The following is a 19197-nucleotide window of genomic DNA, read 5'->3' on the forward strand; positions in this document are numbered from 1 at the left end:
TTTATATCATTTTAGGGGTCGAGCTCAAAATTGAAGCTTTGGAGGTGGACCACACCACAGCACATAGTGACGATAATGACATCCACCATCGAAACTTTCCTGGGCCACATACACGCATGGATGAGAGGAAAATACAAATATCAGCTTGATCCAAAACTTCTATGGCCCCCAAGAAGTTTTCAATGGTAGGCGGTCAATTCACTCCGTTTCTGTGGTGTGGTTCAATTTAGCTTCAGGTATGATTCGATTTTGGGTTCATGCCCTAAAATAAGCCGGTAAAACTGACGGACAGCGTGGATAAGACACATAAATCACAGTGGGCCCAAAAGTTACTCAGTAAGCAATCCGCTTCCTCCCATTTGGCACTCGAAATGCTTGGAATTCCTATAATAGAACACTCCCACAACTGCACTTACATTTTTATTATATGAGAGGCTTCCATTCATGTAGAAGAGGGATGCATGCTCATGTTCTACAGGCAAAAAAAAAAAAAAAAACTACTCCCCATTCATCACACAACGAAAACCAACCTGATCATCATTCATCATCATCTATCTCAGCAAATAATGCCCAAATCAGAGAAAACCCACTAAAACTGAAGCTAATCCATTCTAACCAACTTTTCAACATCAGCTAAACATGCACAGAGACCAAATGCATGCTCCGCCAAAAATCCTTTTCGTCCTTACATTTCCTTGTTCTTGCTGACATCAATGTTCTTCATTGCCTTCAATTTCCGATAGCCCTTGTCTGTGCCGAATATCCTGTTTCATGTATATATGTCAGAATCGGAACAAATTGAAAACATAATAATTGACAGAAACCATATCAGCAATAATGCTCTTTCTACGGAACTTGGAGCTTGGAATCAGAATAAATGCCAAGATGTTGGTTTTGCAGAAAACATGCCAGTGGGATGCGAACCGGATTCTGGGTATACGAGATGGGTGGGAGGGAAAATCTGTCTCTCTTTAACTGTATTGTCGGTTATCACAGTCCACAATACATCATTCTTCCACAACAATAATTTCAACTAGGCAATAGAATAAGCATTTGAAATTCTGGGCATCAGATTCTAGATTCAGAATGCGACCAATGAAATGCATTGTTACAGACTGCAGTGCATCAGGGCTCGCCTACATGTACATATCCAGAAAAAAAAAAGGGGGCCGGAGAACTCGTTAATTCAGCTACGTGTACAAAAAAACAAAAAGAAAAATAGAAAAGAAAAGAAAAAACACAACCCAACAATTCAAATCTTTCTTTGCCCATTTTGCAATTAATTCTTGCTGTAAATCTCTTTCTATCCTGTCTATTTGCAGGCCACGGAATAAAGTGAATAAGGGAAAGACCTACATGGGTGGGCCCATAGATGAGTGCCGCACATATCCCTGCTTAAGCACTTCCCCCAAGTGTCAACGTTGCAACACTCAACTCACAACCCCTTTATGAACGAGTCAACCTACCAACAAAGTGCTAGTCAAGTTAACTTGACGAGAAGAGCAAGCACAAAGGAGTCTTGAACGCAAGAGAATTTATACTACACTAGAACATGAGAGCTTACAACTTCTGAGGCATATCCCAAATGAAAAGCCCTCCATATATTGCATAAGAACCTTCAAGTCTCCCTACATAAATGGCTAGGAATGTGGTGAGTGTCCAATGACTAAGAATACACCAGAAGCTTTGTAGATTATCCTACACTAAACTAGCTCTTAGTTGCAGGATCCTTCCAACTAGCTGCCACTCTGGCTTCAAATTCCCACTTTGGATTCACTCCCGCTCCTGCTTCCTACCTATTATACCTGTTTACATTTTGAAAGAGACACTTTCCCACTTCTGCACCTAAATTTCTTGCCACTTCACTTCACGCTTCATGCAACTATACACTATAGCTACAAGAGCCACTAGGAAACTCCAAAATGTTCCAGAGATCTCTACACAAAACTCTTATAGTCTCTAGAATTCTCTAATCTATTTACACAGCCTCATAGTGCACACTGAGAGATAAGCATGGAGATGTCTGGTCCGTGACACTAGGCTCTCCTACCTAACATCTGATTAGACTCCAACCCAACCATCAACATCTCTGTCTTCTATTAAACTTGCTCCATTCTCTAACCCTCCCTAAAAAACTACGTAATGTGGTTTTTCTCAATCATCCTCCACGATGAAAGTGCTCCTGATGCTACTAAGAGTCTAGGACCAAGTATCAACACACGTATCTCCCAAAATGGCATACTTTGAGAGCTAATAGCATTCTCCTCCTTAATCCTTCCAAGTCATCTTAGTTATCTGGATCCATTCTATTAACAAGAAACATTCATATGACCAGGTCATCTCAATCATGTTTCAAAGCCTAGCAAGGGACCAAAAACTATAAAAATCTTGATCAATATAAAAATGCCAAGAAGATTGCTAAGAAAGTAGCCAAGTGAGGCTAACCTTGGGGGGTGTTTGGTGCACCATATTAGGATGGATTAGATGGGATAGACTTCCTAATCCCACATTTTGAGCTGAAGCTTGTGTTTGGTCAGGCAGTCTGTGGTGACAATTTGGAGCTTTGGAAACTGCGCCAAAGTGTTGAGGATTGAAGAAGGATCTGCTGTATATATTTTGGATTTGCAATATCCACGGCCATATCCAGCAACGGACGTTCAACTAGAAAATTTCGGTGACGTATTACATGGTGTGCCACCATGACGAATGTGTTATATCCATGCCGTTCATCCATTTTACGGGATCATTTTAGGCGATGGGCTAAAAAAAGAGACAGATTATATGTTCATGTGGACCACACCTCAAAAGGAAGAGGGGATTGAGCGTTTACCATTGAAAATGTCTTGGGAGCAACAAAAGGTCTGGAACAATCTGATATTTGTTTTTCCCCCTTCAACCAGGTCTATGTGATCTCATGAATAGGTTGGATGACAAATAAACATCATGGTGGGCCCTACTAAGGTTTCAACGGCAAGAATCATTGTTCCCACTGCTTTTTGTGGTGTGGTCCACTTGAGCTTTGGATCTGCCTCACTTTTGTGCTCATGACCTAAATTGATCTCGCCAAATGGATGGACGGTGTAGATATAACACATAAATCATGGTGGGGCCCATAGAACTTGGTGACATAAACACACCACAGCAGTTGGTAGTGTGTGGCACTCAAGGAGTGGTCCACTTCCAAAAGCTTCCTCTCTGCGAATGAAACATCCAAACATGTATTCCTAATATCCCTAGATCATGGCTCCGAAACCATACATTCCAAACACGGAGACGAGATTGGTATATCATTCCTAATCTACTGACAATACCTAACACTTCATTATCATTGCACTGTGCCAATTCCATCCCACTTAATCCAGCGTAATCCCATGTACCAAACACCCCCTTAAGGCTTACGATGATCTTCATGATAGAATGGGGACCAGAGAAGGTGAAAAAGATGTCTTCAAACTTGCAAAAATGAGAATGGAAGAGTGGGGAGCTAGACTATGTTAGGTGCATTAAGAGTGATGACTAGAGGGTACTACTTAATAGCCACGGACAATGAGATTAATGAAAGGTGAAGAAGCTATTTTTCAAAACTAGTTAAATTACAATCACTCTGAGAGCATAAGGATAGAAGGAACCATAAACTCAAATGATGTCAGAGTCGATAAATACATTCATAGGATTAGGATATCTAAAGTTTAAGAAGCTTTGAGAAAGATGAAAACATGAAAAGCCCTTGGACCAATGGTGGTCAAGAAGTCTATCGGAGATATTGGGTTATTTTGACAAAGATGTTCAATGAGATTGTACAATCTAAGAAAATGCTAGATGAATGGAGGAAAAATAATGTGTTACCTATTTATAAAAATAAATGACACACAGACAGTTTGCACTAACTATCCTGGGATTAAATTTACGAGACATACTTTGAGAAGAGTGATTGAGCAAGGACTAACGCATGAGACGAATATATTAAAAAATAAGTTTCATTTCATGCCAAGGAGGTCTACCACTGAACTTGTTTTCCTACTTAGACAATTGATGGAGAAGTACAAGGAATGGAGGATCTCCACATGGTCTTTACTAACTTAGATAAAGTTTACAATAGGGTCCCTAGAGAGTTAATTTGAAGGGTATTGGGAAAGAAAGGAGTTTCAAGATGATATATCGACAAGATTAAGGATATGTACGAGGGAGCAATAACAAATGTGAGGACCACTAGTGGAAAGACAAGTGAATTCTCAATTATTGTAGGATTGCACTAGGGTCAGCATTAAGCCCGTACCTTTTCGCATTGGTTATGAACATGTTAATGAGGCATTTGCAGGAAGGGATCCCATGGTGCATGTAGTTTGCAAATGGCATAGTTTTGATTGAGAAGATGAGAGAGGGCATAAACACAAAAGCTAGTTTTGTGGAGAGGTGCTTTAGAATCTAAAGGATTTAAAATTAGTCATACTAAAATAAAATATATGGAGTGCAATTTTAGTAACGATAGGAGTAGGAACAAGGAATTAGTTGAGATTGTTGACTAAGAAGTTTCCCAAAATGACCACTTTTGATATCTTAGGTTGATAGTTCGTGCGAGTGGAGAGATTGAAAACGATTTGCCCATAGAATCCAAACAGGGTGGAAGATGAAGATTTGCCTTTGGAGTTTCATGTGATCGTCGTGTACCACTCAGAGAATGGGAATTTTATAAGATGGTTATAAGACCAGCCATGTTTTATAGGACAGAATGTTGGGCAATTAAGAAACAACTTCCATAGGATGAGTGTAGCTGAAATGATGATGTTGAGATAAATGAGTGGCAAGACAATGATAGAATTAGAAAAGAATGCAAGGCAATTTGGGAGTAGCACTAATATGTAATAAGACGAGAGAGTAGACTTAGATGATTTGGTTATGTGCACTAGAGACCAAGAACTACTAAGATTAGTAGTGAGTTGGTATAAGTTGAAGCCTCTAAAAGGGTAGGGAGAGCCCAAAAGAACATGGGTGGAAGTAGTAAGAAAAGACTAGATCACCAGCAGTCTCACTAAAAGTTATGGCCCTTGGTAGAGTGGAATGTCTAAAAAGGATTCATGTAGCCAACCCAAATTAGTTGGTATAAGGCTTAGACGACAATGACAATGATGATGATGATGATCAACCTTCTGTACATTATGACATTGCTCACCCAAAACCATCTAGGAAAAAAAATCTCCTATGATCTAACCACTAGTACCTAACCTTTTTTTGCTTAGATAAACTGTCTTGCCCAAGGAACAAGGTATTCCATAATGGTAACGGAGGCCACATTGGCCACCACTATTACCTTTATGATAAGGGTTGTTATGGTTGTTACAACCCCCCATAACAGTCGTTACAATCTCTTTTCTTTTTTCTATTAAAAAAAATCTTGAAAAACCTGTATCAGTCCTGTAATGGACCATTACAGCCTTTACGGGGAACGTAACAGGACGTTATGGGGGCTATAACGGCCGTTATGGGTCGTTTTTTCCGTAACATATAACGATTGCCACTGTTACCTTTACGCAATGGCCTTTACAACCCTGTAACGGTTGTTACGACACACCATGCCAAGGAATGTCATCCATTCCATCCCTTGATTATTCCTTAACATTTCAAATGTCACTGTGTTTACCAATATTGTATTCTTGACCTCGACTAGTTCTTGGACAGATGCTCCTCCATGACAAGTATCCTCATCAAGGTATACTGCAATGGTAACGGTGGTCATAACGGCAACCACTGTTACCTTTACGATACGGGGTGTAATGGATGCTACAAGAGCCGCAAAAACCATTACAATCTCTTTTTATTGGAAAAAAAAATCCGAAAAACCTATATCGAGCCCCTAATGGACCATTATGGCCTTTACGGGGGGCATAACGGGCCGTTACGGGCGCTGTAAGGGCCTTTACAGGTCATTTTTTCCGTAACGACTATTATGGCCATTACAGTCTCTTTTTTATTGGAAAAAAAATATCCGAAAAACCTATATCGGGCCCCTAATGGACCATTATAGCCTTTACGGGGGGCATAACGGGCCGTTACGAGGGCTGTAAGGGCCTTTACAGGTCATTTTTTCCGTAACGGCTATTATGGCCTTTACGACCGCATAACATGTGACGGTTGCAACTGTTACCTTCATGTAACGGCCTTTATGGCCCCACCCCGTAACGGCCTCTATGGCACACCATGCTCCTCACAAGGAATTCAGATTGCTTGATCTAAAGGTCCATTTCCTTTTGCCCCATCATCATTTCTTATATTATCAAAACACTATCCTCTAGTATGTGCCATCCCTCTCCGTTCAAGCCTCTTAGTGTGCTTGTCAACATAACATGTTGTAAATTATCAAAAATGGCCTTTGTGCTTTTCTCTTTTAATAGAGCATCTCTTAACGATTTAAAAAATGTAAAAGTGCAAAACCTAGAAGCTCAATTAAAATTGACATTTAGAATTGCTTTGACCTAAGAAAAGACCAATCAGTGGCAAATCTACACAACAAAAGTGAATGTATCAAAAGCACTCTTGAAAGTCACGTCTCATAGAAGTGATATACTTTCAGAATGTGGTCCACATTACAGCAAGAGAATTGACCCTATGAAAAAGATGACACAGTATCCTCATCAAGGTATTCCGTAATCGTAATGGTGGTCATAACAACAACCACTGTTACCTTTACGATACGGGGTGTAACCGATGTTACAAAGCCGCAACAGCCATTACGGTCTCTTTTTTTATTTAAAAAAATCCGAAAAAACCTATATCGGGCCCCTAATGGACCATTACGGCCTTTATGAGGGGCATAATGGGCAGTTATGGGGGCTGTAACGGCCTTTATAGGTCATTTTTTCCGTAATGCCCATTATGGCCTTTACGACCGCATAACATGTGACGGTTGCGATTGTTACCTTCACGTAACGGCCTTTACAGCACACCATGCTCCTCACAAGGAATTTAGATTGCTTGATCTAAAGGTTCGTTTCCTTTTGCCCCACCATCATTTCTTATATTATCAAAACAGTCCTCTAGTATGTGCCATCCCTCTCCGTACAAGCCTCTTAGTGTGCTTGTCAACATAACATGATGTAAATTATCAAAAATGGCCTTTTGTGCTTTTCTCTTTTAATAGAGCATTTCTTAACGATTTAAAAAATGTAAAAGAGCAAAACCTAGAAGCTCAATTAAAATTGACTTTTAGAATTTCTTTGACCTAAGAAAAGACCAATCAGTGGCAAATCTACACAACAAAAGTGAATGTATCAAAAGCACTCTTGAAAGGCATGTCTCATAGAAGTGATGTACTTTCAGAATGTGGTCCACATTACAACAAGAGATTTGACCCTATGAAAAAGATGACACAGTTGTTATCGTGATCCATCAGTGAAGCAATGGATGGAGATAAAATGCCTTTATTTGTAGTAATCTTCACAAGGAACTCTCTACGCACAATTGCACAGAAACCTATGGTAAGACCATCCAATTCCTAGTTGACACAAGAATCTGTATTGTCCCAACTACAAGGTTGAGTAGTTTATGGCACTCCGTACTGGAATTTGACAGATCCCCCCTAATTCATAATTAGTCTGGCCAAGCATCACTTTAGGGCTTCACTATCCTGATTTCAAATGATATGGTCATTTCGGAAGGTGATCATCATGCATGATTATCATCTGCGGCAAAATCTCCAATGGCAATATCACATGATGGAATTGATCGACCATTCCTACTTAGGTATTGGATTTTGTATGGTTCCCTTTGTTTTATGTTGACCCAACAGAAATATGCCTATCATCTTGTCCCTCATGCTCATATCACTGAGGGAAAGACAATGAACACTCTGTCTGAGCTGAAAGCAAAATATTCCCAAACTCATTGAACTTTTGCCTAGTCCCGCTTATTGTCAGGCAGTTGGAAACTTCCTCCATCTGATTAATACTCAGCCCTACAGATCTTATATCATCCACTTTTAAGCCAACGCATGTAGACTCCCATGCACTCTACATGTTACACCAGTCCTTTAGATCATTTGCTAGCCACCATCAAATGACATTTGTCTTCCAACTATCCATTATATCTTACCACCTACACTAATGTTTTTTTTTTTTTTTGAAAGATACGAACTTTATTAAAAAAGACAGCAGGGCTGCCAGAAAAGAAAAAAAAAACACCTAGAGGCAGCAAACTACAAGACAAAAACAGCCAACACTTAGGCCGCTCTCCAAATAACAAAGCCAGGAACATAATAAATTCCTACACTACCTACACTAATGTTAACAGGTCTCGGAACATAATAAATTCCATATGCAATGGTAAAATAAAAAAATTTTTTTAAAAAAAAGCACAATAAAAATCCACTCAATCAAATAAGAATAATAAAAACACCTACACTAATGTTAACAAGTGTCAATCAAACAAAATATAGAAGAATCTAAAATATGGGAGGCAGTCCCATCATAAGATTTTCTGGTCAGAATTTACATAAATACTACATGCCCCATGGCCTCCACTTCAGTTTTAGTGCTTCTTTTGGAAACCGCTGCTATTGTGGTTTAGCAAGAAATCTCTGCTAAATGACACACTACAACTGACAAGAGCATGGAACCCGCCAAAATCAGGATTAAGGGTTAATCATGAATTTGACATTCTATTTCCTGTCCAAACATAATATTAAAGTGAAGATGCAATTGCATTCAAGGCCACCAAAACTTACCAGTCCATGTAAGTGAACGTTGACGAGTAGTTTCCGGATTTGGTATAAAGCAAACGGTGATGGTAGTCATGAAAATCAGCACTGTGAGATGTTACAAAAACAAACCAATCAGACGTCTCACATCAAATGGATAAGCACATAGTAGATAAGGTCCCACCAAGACAAAATACACAAATGAAAGATAATAACTCACCCTCCATACACGGGAAACAAATTTGAGAGGCTCCATGGGAAATGGTATCCACAATGTGCCTCTACTGTCTCCAAGACTCGCAATGACATCCATAACCATAGAGTCAACAGATGGGGCCCAGTGATAGCAGGACCAACGATGGTAGCAAAACCAAGGAACAATATTTCAGCAGGGTGTGCATACTCAGAAGTCAGTCCAAATGGTGTGGCATATCTGCATACAATGGAGGTGAATCTATAAGAAGACGGAAGCAGTGAAGAAAATAATACGATGCTTTTGAAACTTCGGTTATTTTAGTAAGAAATGTTTCACTCACTCATGATGAACGCTGTGGACATGCTTGTACAACCATTTTGTGTGTAAAATCCTGTGTCCCCAATAAAACACAAAATCCTCCAGGATGAAGTAGAAGAGTATTTGCATTAAAATCACTTTCCTGTATGACCACAAATTTAAAAAATGATTTTAAGTTGGATCTTCTTTGCTTTGGATGCATAAAAGCTTGAGAACATTGCATAAGTTTCATATAGAAGTTATGAAATTGGAAGCTTTAGTAACTAAAGAAACCTGAAAATACCAGGACGGCAATGGGAGACTGCTGCTCATGCCCATAACTCTAAACACAGGATAGGAAAGAATCATAAGCGGTAAGTTGACACAAAAATGATACAGCAACAGCCGTGTAATGCATTTCTCCTGAGCAGCCGGAGTGTTATTTTTACTCTGCAGAGAGAACCAAACACGACCCATCAGACGTAAAGTTACATTAAAAAAACATCATACGATAGGAGGTGGACAAAAATGACCACCAAAGAAAAGGATTGTAACCAGTGATTTAAATACCGGTATTGATGCATGAAGCACAACTTTGGGATATGGAAACGTATCGGTATTCCATGGGAAATATCACATGTATTGGGGAAGGTATCGTTGTTTTGGGCAAACATGGAAAATTGATCTAGTTTTTCAATGAAACTTTAAAGGAAGTTAATATATATATATATATATATATATATTATTACGCACTTAGAACTCAAAAGATCACAAAAACAAGCACAAATAATAAGTTTCCATTGTATAGGGTCCTAAACTGTGCACTACTTGACAAAAGTGATGCAATTATATCCAAAATGAGTTCATTGGATATTTATAATATTTCTATAATGCGTATAATCCATTAACACATTGAAGATATTACTTAGTTGCACTAAATCTGTCCTACAATATACGGTAAATTTATTTTTAAAATATATTTTATATTTTTTAAAAATTAAAAATTATTTTTAAAATAAATAAATGTGTGGCTAATATGAAGATCAGCATCCACCCATCAATGCACAAATATTAGGAACAAATTTTGGCTGGTCAATGTAATTATTTAAATATATACAGTTCTTTATTTTTTATATTATTAATTAATAATAATAATTTAAAAAAAAAATTCAAAACCTTCCTCAGTCTGTAGATCAGCCTACAAGTACTTTCACATGATTTTTCCACGCTCTAATTTCAAGTTAAATTGGTGAGCGTGCAAATCATGCAAATTCGTGGATAACTAACTTGGTTCCACCGATTCTAAGAAATTTAAATGAAAAAATGGATTGAATTAAAAAAATCTCACCAATTGGGTTTTTGTATCACATTGCTTCCAATCTCAATTTTCCCACCTGAATCCTCCTTTCTCTCCAAACAAATCAAAAAAATTGGTTGAAATCTTCTTAGGAATGTAATCCCCCAAAATTTTGAGGGGAAAAAAAAAAAAAGAAGAAGAAAGAAGAAGAAGAAGAAACTTATATACTTATATACATATTGAAATATATATATATATGTTTATATATATATATATATATATATATATATATATATATATATATATATATATATTTGTGAATTTTCTTTTCTTTTCTCACAAAAGGTCCTGACACACTATCAATATTCTTGTTACATATTGCATGCTGACATCTTCCATTTTATAAATGCGATAGAACCCCCCCCCCCACCAAAAAAAAAAAATTCATATCGGCGGCATGTGACATCGATGGTATCAGCCAATATTGTCAATATTTAAATCACCGATTGTAACTTGGCTAGCCGATAAGTGGACTTGGAGCCTAGCCAAGTCAAGAGGTCCGGTTGCTATCAATAAAAGCCCTAGAGACGAATTCTGTAGCCAATGTTCTAGGAATGGAAGGTATTGCTATGCAATGCCATCTCTATTATTTAATAAAATATCGTTTTATGGATTATAAGAAGAAAACTGCATTTACCAATCTTTCTTCTTACAACAGTTCTATTTTGCTAAGTTTTTTTCACAAATTATTATATCTTTTGATAACTTCTAGTCTCCTCCCAAACTTTCATTGACTAGCCTAATAACTAACTCTTTTTTTTTTTTATCAACCTGGTTAAATTGAACTAAAAATCCATAGATGAATCTACCAGGACATTCATCATAACTTCCTCTTGTGCAGGGTTGGTGGTCATCTTGTTGCTACATGGGGGACTGATTTGTTGGTAGGTTTCTGCGATAGGGGTCGGGCGAACGTGTCATAGGTGGCTAAGGTTGAGCAGAGGCAGCTCTTGTAGCTATGGAAGGTCAGGGGAAGGGGTTGATGGTTGAAGACCCGGAGGATTCACCATGACTGAAAAGAAATCTTATGAAACTAGCAAAGTCTTTGTGGACAAGTATAACATGGAGGAGCAGTTGAAGATTATCCTTAGAAGTAGAGCTGTACATGAGTCGAACCGAGTCGAGCTTGGCACGGCTCGGCTTAGCTCGGCTCAACCAGTAGCTAACCCTAGCTCCAACTCAACTTGGCTCGGTCCTCGAGCCTGACTAGCCAACTCGGCTCAGTTCGATCAGCAGCTCAGGCCAGTTCAAGACAAGTTCAAGCCTATGTGACATTTTCTCAAACGCAGAGTGCATCTTCAATTTCTCACAAAATGCAAAACAGTAACAACGGTTTATAGGTATTTCATCAAACACTCAACGGGCAACATCAAAATCAAGATATGAGAGTAGTTTTATAATGCAATTTTATTTTTTTTTTATAATGGTTTGTTTCGTATCCATTCCTTCCTCACCACCAGCCGATCTTACGGAGAATGTATGCACCCGAAACAACACTTCGTTGAGTCATTTCATCAAACACTCGGTAAGCAGCGTCAATATCAAAATAACTGAGTCACCGAGCCAATTTGATCCGAGTCGATTCGAGTTAAGGTTCAATCCGAGTCAAGTCAAGATCGGGCAAGCTCGAACTCAGCTCAAAAGTTTTTTGAGCTCCAAAAACCAGTTCAACTTTGTCTGAATCCAATTTCAAGCCGAGGTGAGTCGAGCTTTTCCGAGTCGAGTCGAGTCGAGCTGACTGAGCTAACTCGACTCGTGTACAGCTCTACTTAGAAGTAGCTCACTATCATCTAAATGTAAGGGATAAGGGAGTTCAATAACCTAAAATCAAGCATAAATTGCAACGACAAACAGTCTTACCGCCTGGCTCCAGGGGGCAAGGTCTGCTTAGCCAGAGTTCCTAAATGAGTATATCCTGGAATAGAAGAGAGTTACAGACAATCTTGGTAAAAGGATTGCCACTAAGGAGATGATTAAGGTTAACAAAGCAAAGGTGATTATGCTACAAGAACCCAAGAAAGTGCCCATGAACCAGGGGGATGTTAAAGAAATATAGGGTGAAGCCAACTTTGGTTAGGAATGTTAAGATGCAGTAGGTAGATATTCGAGTGGGATCTTGGTGATATGGGACTCGAGTGTTTGGACAAGATCTGGCGGCACCAGATTAATAATATAGATGCAACCATGTGGCAAGCACGGAATCTCCATGACGTGCACTAAATATACGGATGACTGCTCATTAATGACCAGGTCTTAGAGGAGTCGCGGCACTTGGGTGACCTTTAAATAAGGACGAGTAAAGGGCTACGTCAACATCGAGGCATGATCGAAAATTGGTTATCATGATAAGGATGCGTTCAACAAAGGTAAGACACGATCGAGTAATGGTAACCACCACCTTACAGCCGCCATTATACAACATTGCCACGTGAGCAACAATTACTCTCACAATGTCACCAGAAAGTCTATAAATAGCAAAGGAGAATGCAAAGCAAAGGATCCCTAAATTAATCCCAAAAAAAAAATCAACAACCAATCAATACAACTCAACTCCAGCTAGAGGTGGGCATCGAGTCGAGTCGGATCGGATTGGGCCCAACTCAACTTGGTCCGAAGTTTTCGATGCCTAACCCGAACTCGATCCGATCCGGGACCGAGTCCGAGTCCTCTGACTCGATCCGATCCGTTGTACTGCTGGCCTGACCCGAACCAAGTTCAACTCAGTTGGGGAAATCGAGTCGGATCGGGTTAGGTACGATTCGGATCGAATATTCTTGACCCTAAAAGAGTTTCAATAGTAGACGTTCAATCCCCACTGCTTTTTGCAGTGTGGTCCACTTGATCTTTAGATCTATCTTATTTTTCAGCTCAAGCTTTAAGACGAGCCCACCAAGTGGATGGACGGTTTAGATATAACACATACCTCATGATGGGACCCATAGAACTTGCTGACGGTAACACGCCGAACCAGTTGAGCTGGTGCGTGGTACACTTGTCAATCCGCGTCTAGGGGTTTTTTCTTGGGACGAGGATTTTATGCTATGTGGGCCCACAGTGATATTTGTAAGAAATTCACACCGTCAATCAGTTGTGGGAGATCATTTTAGGACATGATACCAAAAAATAGGTGGATCCAAAGCTCAAGTGTGTTGGACGAGAGGGTAAACTGAGGAAGGTGGTCATTGAATCTACACTGTTTCCTCTCGTAAGGGCCACTTGAGTTTTGGACATACTTCATTTTTGGCCACATGTCCTAAAATGAGCTCTCAAAATGGATGGATGATATGGATTTATCACAAACATCACGCTGGGACCCACCTAGCATCCCACGCAGCAACTTCACGTGAAAGGCTTTGCTTCCATCGTCATCAAAGAGCACTACTCGAGGCACCTCGAGCCACTGGTGAGAAGACGGATTGGCTACTCCCCATGCCACCAGTCAACGATGGTAAGTCGATGCTCTATGGACCCCACCATGATGTATTTATTTCATCCATGTCGTCCATCTATTTTTCTAGATCATTTTATGGTATTTTAAAAAAAAAAATTTAAAAAGAGGTATATCTCAATCTCAAGTGGACAACATTACAAAAAAGAGTGGTGAATAAACATTGTGTGGATCGGATCGAATTGGTCCGGATTAACCATTGATCCGAACTCGATCCGATTTACAATCGGATCTTGGTAGGCTAACTCGATCCGACCCGATCCTGGCCTTCGGTTCGGGTAGCATCGGGTCGGATCGAGTTGGATCCGTCGGATCAGTCCCTTTCTGCCCAGCTCTAACTCTAGCGCAATGCTGCTTATCCAATCATCCGCGACACTTATCATCTCCACCGATCATCAGCGTGGAACCTTTAGTTTCTAGGATTAGTTCAATTTGTCCCTACTCTACGTTGGACTGACTTATTCATAACTAATAACTATAATTCCCTTCCATCGCACCCGCGAGCCAAATCTGAATGAAGACCGTAGTCTTAGGAACCGTCCGCCTACGCTCATACGTTGGGCCGACGGTAGCTTATAATATCAACATTGCCCATCCTTTGCTCATCAGCGTGCTGCTCGGTTAAGCGCCCCGCTGCTCTTAGCCAAGACGGTGATCCTATGTTAGTGTTAAGTTTCTCTTTTTCACCTCCATCTTCGATTTCCATTCTACTAAACACTTGTTGCAAATTCAAAAGTCCTTGATTTCTAAGGAAAAAAACTCATTAGAGGAATAGTCTCAACCTCCGCAAATCACCTAATAAGCGCACTCGACTACTGGCAGAATATACGGTTGGTCTGCCGCCCATTTAATCATGCACCACTCTATATCGACGCTAGGGATCAATGCGTTCAGTTTGAATTAGACCGAGAATCGGTTCTGGCACGCCCGCAAATCACACACGCGTACCACATGACCGAATTCCAAACCAAAGTCGAGCTCTCTGAGGAAAGTATCTTTGGTGATTAGGAGGTGGTGGGTCTCAACCCTTTTACTCTCAATATCAGATGGTTGCTCATGGAATCTCTCTTCTGTTCACAGCCCAAAATCCCCAGCCTTGAGATCAGACTGTTGGAAGGAACCATGCAACACTCCTAATCCCCAAGACACTCCCTTGTATGTGTGAACTTGGGATCCAGCAGTTTCTTCTATCTTTTCCCAACTCCAACCAAACACTCGTTGACTCAGCCCAATAACCAGCTATTTGAACAAATCAGCAAAACTAAAGCAAAAATTCCCTGAGGTTATTTTGATATTTTCAAGGACTTGAAACACTTGATGATCAATTTTGCATCAGCTAAGTCAATTTGGCCAGGCTCCAAATACCAAACATTAGAAATGACAAAAATAAAATAAAATGCTCAAGTTAATGATTCACTCTGCCAATTTTTAAATAGAATTGATGGATTTGGACTCAAAAAATCAGAAGATCAGTCAGGTGATGAGTCAAAAGTTTCTGAACAATGGTCATTTTCAGACATGCACTGTGAAACATAAGTTTTGAGTCTTTTGACTGTAAACAGAGATAGAAAACCAGTTCAAGAAATCACTTTGAGGAATTCCCTAATTTACAAGTCATCAGAACATAACCTGAATCTTGTACTTGCTCAGGAGTCCTGTCCTTTCAAGAAATATAAATGGAAGTCCCGATAAGAAAAAGATGCCCTCATGAAGAAAGAAACTGCCCAGAGAAGCCAGTTGGAAATCGCTGAAATGAGTGATCAGATACTGCACAAAGCAAAAGAGCCATTCCAAGAACTACATATCAGATAAAGGTTATCATTGAGTGGAAAATTGTAAAGAGGTATGTCAATACAAAAACCACGACTTAGATCCATAATTAAAGCATGTGATTTAAACAAATGTGGAAGAGACTAGACCTGCAAGTTAGCTTCAGTATGGTTTGCCTCTGAATATAGCAATTTAAAAAACCATGTACCTACAGCCAGATGCATGCGAACTTATAATGCAGCCCCATCTTTCCTGCCAATGTGTCACTTCTGCAGGACATCCTAGCCATGCAAATGATGCGCCCCACCTTGAAGATTGCCCGGCACAAAAATCAGTCCAGTCCACTCATCAGGCAGCTGTGCCATCGAAATCAATGGATGGCCAACGGTCTGATTCAACATACAGGTTCTGCCCACCTAACTGAATGGATGGCCTGATTTTCGAGACCAGATCTTCATGGTGGGACCCAATTTCTGCACGGATCTAATGTCCTACACACGCGACACTTTGACAGGAAAAGACGGCTGCATGTTAAGTTAGCGTACCGCCCACTGTAGGTGATCAGTTCTCATATCCAAAGAAAAACAGTAAGGACAGTAGATCCGTGAGAATAAATTATGAATGTGCTCGGTTTCCAACAGATTCAAATGGCATACACTCAGTACAATCAAAAGAGGATGACCTGATTGCGAATACATATCCTAGCCTTTGTAATGAGGAAGTAGCCTCAAATTGCAGTTGCATCCCTTTCAAGTCCAACTTGAAAGTACAAATCCGTAATTGGGAACCTAGTCCCAGAAAATGAATGTTGAGGTAACTAAAATTTGGTCATTTCCACTTTATTAAACTAACTACTGAAGTTAAATTCAAATGTGTAACCAACATGCCCGGTTACTTGTATTCAAATGAGAGAATCATGACTAAAACATGATGCCCCAAATCCATAAATGAACGGCAAGAATCAAAGGGAAGGTGCACAAATCAATGTTTTAAAACTGGGTTTCACAGTGAGACTTGCTTGGGGGCTGAATACATTGTGACTCATCCATTCTCAGCCAAACCCAGTAAGTCTCACAGCAAGTCATCCTGTTACATGCAGGTTTCTGGGACTCATTGGAGTCAACTCGATTTCGGCAAGTTTCTACTCCTTGTACCTAATCCACTATTATAAACATAACAATACATGCTTGCCCCAAAGAAGCAGCATTGGCCATTGGCTTTGGCATGAGAATTTAAGAAAAAATATAGAAGAGTATTGACAATGCCCTCCAAAAGGACTTTCTGCAACTTATTTAGTCATCCCATCTGAAATGTCATTATTCTAGATAAGAACTAACCAGGAAAGTTTGATCGTGTTTATATGAAACAGGTATCTACCACCAATCATCTATTCAAGAACTCAACAAAAGATCCCAACTATGCAATAACCAACTGGTGGAGTTGCAATTCAACACCCAATCAATTCCTTTTAACCATTGATCATTATCAGACCACCAAAGGTTAAAAGAGCACTAAGGAGCTTCATGGATGGTTTTCTTCTAGTCAAGAAGTAAACTTTTATTAAGAGTGAAAGAAAGGGGGGAAAAGGAAGAAAAAGAAACATAACGAAAGGCAGAGAGCATCCAAGACACAGTCCCAAATGGTAATAACTCTACAATTGGTTCAAATTTTGCTATGCTCTAAGACTTGCAATTAGCTTTTAGATGAATTGGAGAAATCCAATCCACAGAAGTTCTTAGATAATAAATCCAGAACTAAAAGTTTGAGAGATGACCAGTTCAGCCACATCCTGAACAACAAAAAGAAAGGAAAAAAGAAAAGGGAAAGATGAAAAAATGCTGAAATTACAACAATATATCAATGAAATTCTGATGAGGGCCCTGCTGAAAATCAGATTGGCCCCACTCAAAAAATCAAAGTGACATGCTTTCATCTGGTGGACCACACACGGATGCCAAACATGGACATTTGGCCAATTTCATTGACCATCTATGCGGGACACACCCGATGAGCGGACTGGCCTGATTTTTGGGCCAGACCATCAACATAGTGGGGCCTACATGATGAACAGTACGGATGTAGCATACACACCACTAGCAAGTGTGACACACAAATCCCTCGGCAAGGCTAAAAAGGCAGGTCTCCTTAGCAGGGATGGCATCAGAGATTCAGTAAATGCAGCAATTAAATCTAGAGAAACACAAAATACAACAAATGCTCTTTTTTTCTTTTTCTTTTTTTTATTTTTGAAGAGTAAATGGAAATTTTATTAAAACAAAAATGGACTACAAAACGGATGATGAGGATTCACATCAAATGCATTTCAACCTAAATGTGTAAAGCTATCAGATGCGTCCCTAATCTAATAAAGGAAATTTAGTGGGCCACACAGAAAATGGACGGTGCAGATTAATCTAACTAAGTAGAATGAATTAACAACTTAATAAAGTGAAGTTACCGAAAAAAAAAAAAAAAAACACAGAGAGAAATTTCACTTCCTATAAATTCCTCGCAATCACCAAACCTCAATCCAGACCTTCAAAAAATACAAAAAGGAAAAGAAAGAAAATTAAAATTAAAACTCTCGGAATCTAAGATTCGATTCAAATGAATATCTCATTGGAAAAATAAAACAAAAGGAAAACGCAAACGAAATACATCTGATTTTCCAGAACCAATAGGATTTTCCAAAACCTCTTCCAAAAAAAAAAAAAAAAAAAGGAAGAAGCGAACAATCTCGCAATCTGAAGCTCAAATCAAGACCACGTCACTGCCAAACACATCCAAAATGCAGGAAAACGCATTCTCTTTTCGAATCCAAACGTGTACGGATCCAATAACAGCAACGCGGGCGGAAGAAATCCGCCGTAACACCGAGCTACTGCGGGCTACAGAGAGAAAAGCAAAAACGAAATAAAACAGAGAGGGAATGAGAAAGAGAGTGGAAGTATTACCAGCCAACCAGATTCTAAAACGGAAGCCATGAAAACGAGATGAGATATGGGAGATTGAAGATGCGAGTGTATGGAAGACGATTTTCCTTAATTTGAGAGAGTAGCTCTCACTCGCAGACACCGCATTTGGAATACTTCCCACGGCTCTCTCTCTCTCCCCCTCTCCCTCTCCCTCTCCCTCTCCCACTGACAGACCGTCCATGTGATACCCTCTTTTTATTTTTATTTTTGGAATGGACCACCGTTCTTTTAACTATGCCCAAAAAAAAAAAAAAAAACAACATACCTTCCATCCTTGTATTATCAAATAATTCGTGGACGGATATAAAACCACGTGTACTTAACTTCCGTCGTCTAAAAATGAGAGATGAGAGAGTTTTTCATTTTAAAGATTTAGATTGCTTGACTACGTGGGCCCCAACATGGCCACATGATCTAGACCTTCAAATGGTGGGTCATTCATGACATTTTGTCTATATCATCTGA

General features: G+C 39.5%; 1 protein-coding gene across 1 annotated transcript; it reads right to left on the minus strand.

Annotated features, from left to right (window-relative positions):
- Nucleotides 1-392: 392 nt before the first annotated feature.
- LOC131243823 (methylsterol monooxygenase 2-2) lies at nt 393-18895 on the minus strand. Its single transcript, XM_058243415.1, has 7 exons — nt 18712-18895; nt 15617-15754; nt 9487-9632; nt 9226-9345; nt 8910-9122; nt 8717-8797; nt 393-764 (listed from the first exon to the last, which is right to left on the minus strand). The coding sequence occupies exons 1-7, from the start codon at nt 18739-18741 to the stop codon at nt 686-688; spliced, it is 807 nt and encodes a 268-aa protein (XP_058099398.1). The 5' UTR covers nt 18742-18895; the 3' UTR covers nt 393-685.
- Nucleotides 18896-19197: the final 302 nt, after the last annotated feature.

This window comes from Magnolia sinica, chromosome 4, assembly GCF_029962835.1.
Source record: "Magnolia sinica isolate HGM2019 chromosome 4, MsV1, whole genome shotgun sequence".
Taxonomy (NCBI): Eukaryota; Viridiplantae; Streptophyta; class Magnoliopsida; order Magnoliales; family Magnoliaceae; genus Magnolia; species Magnolia sinica.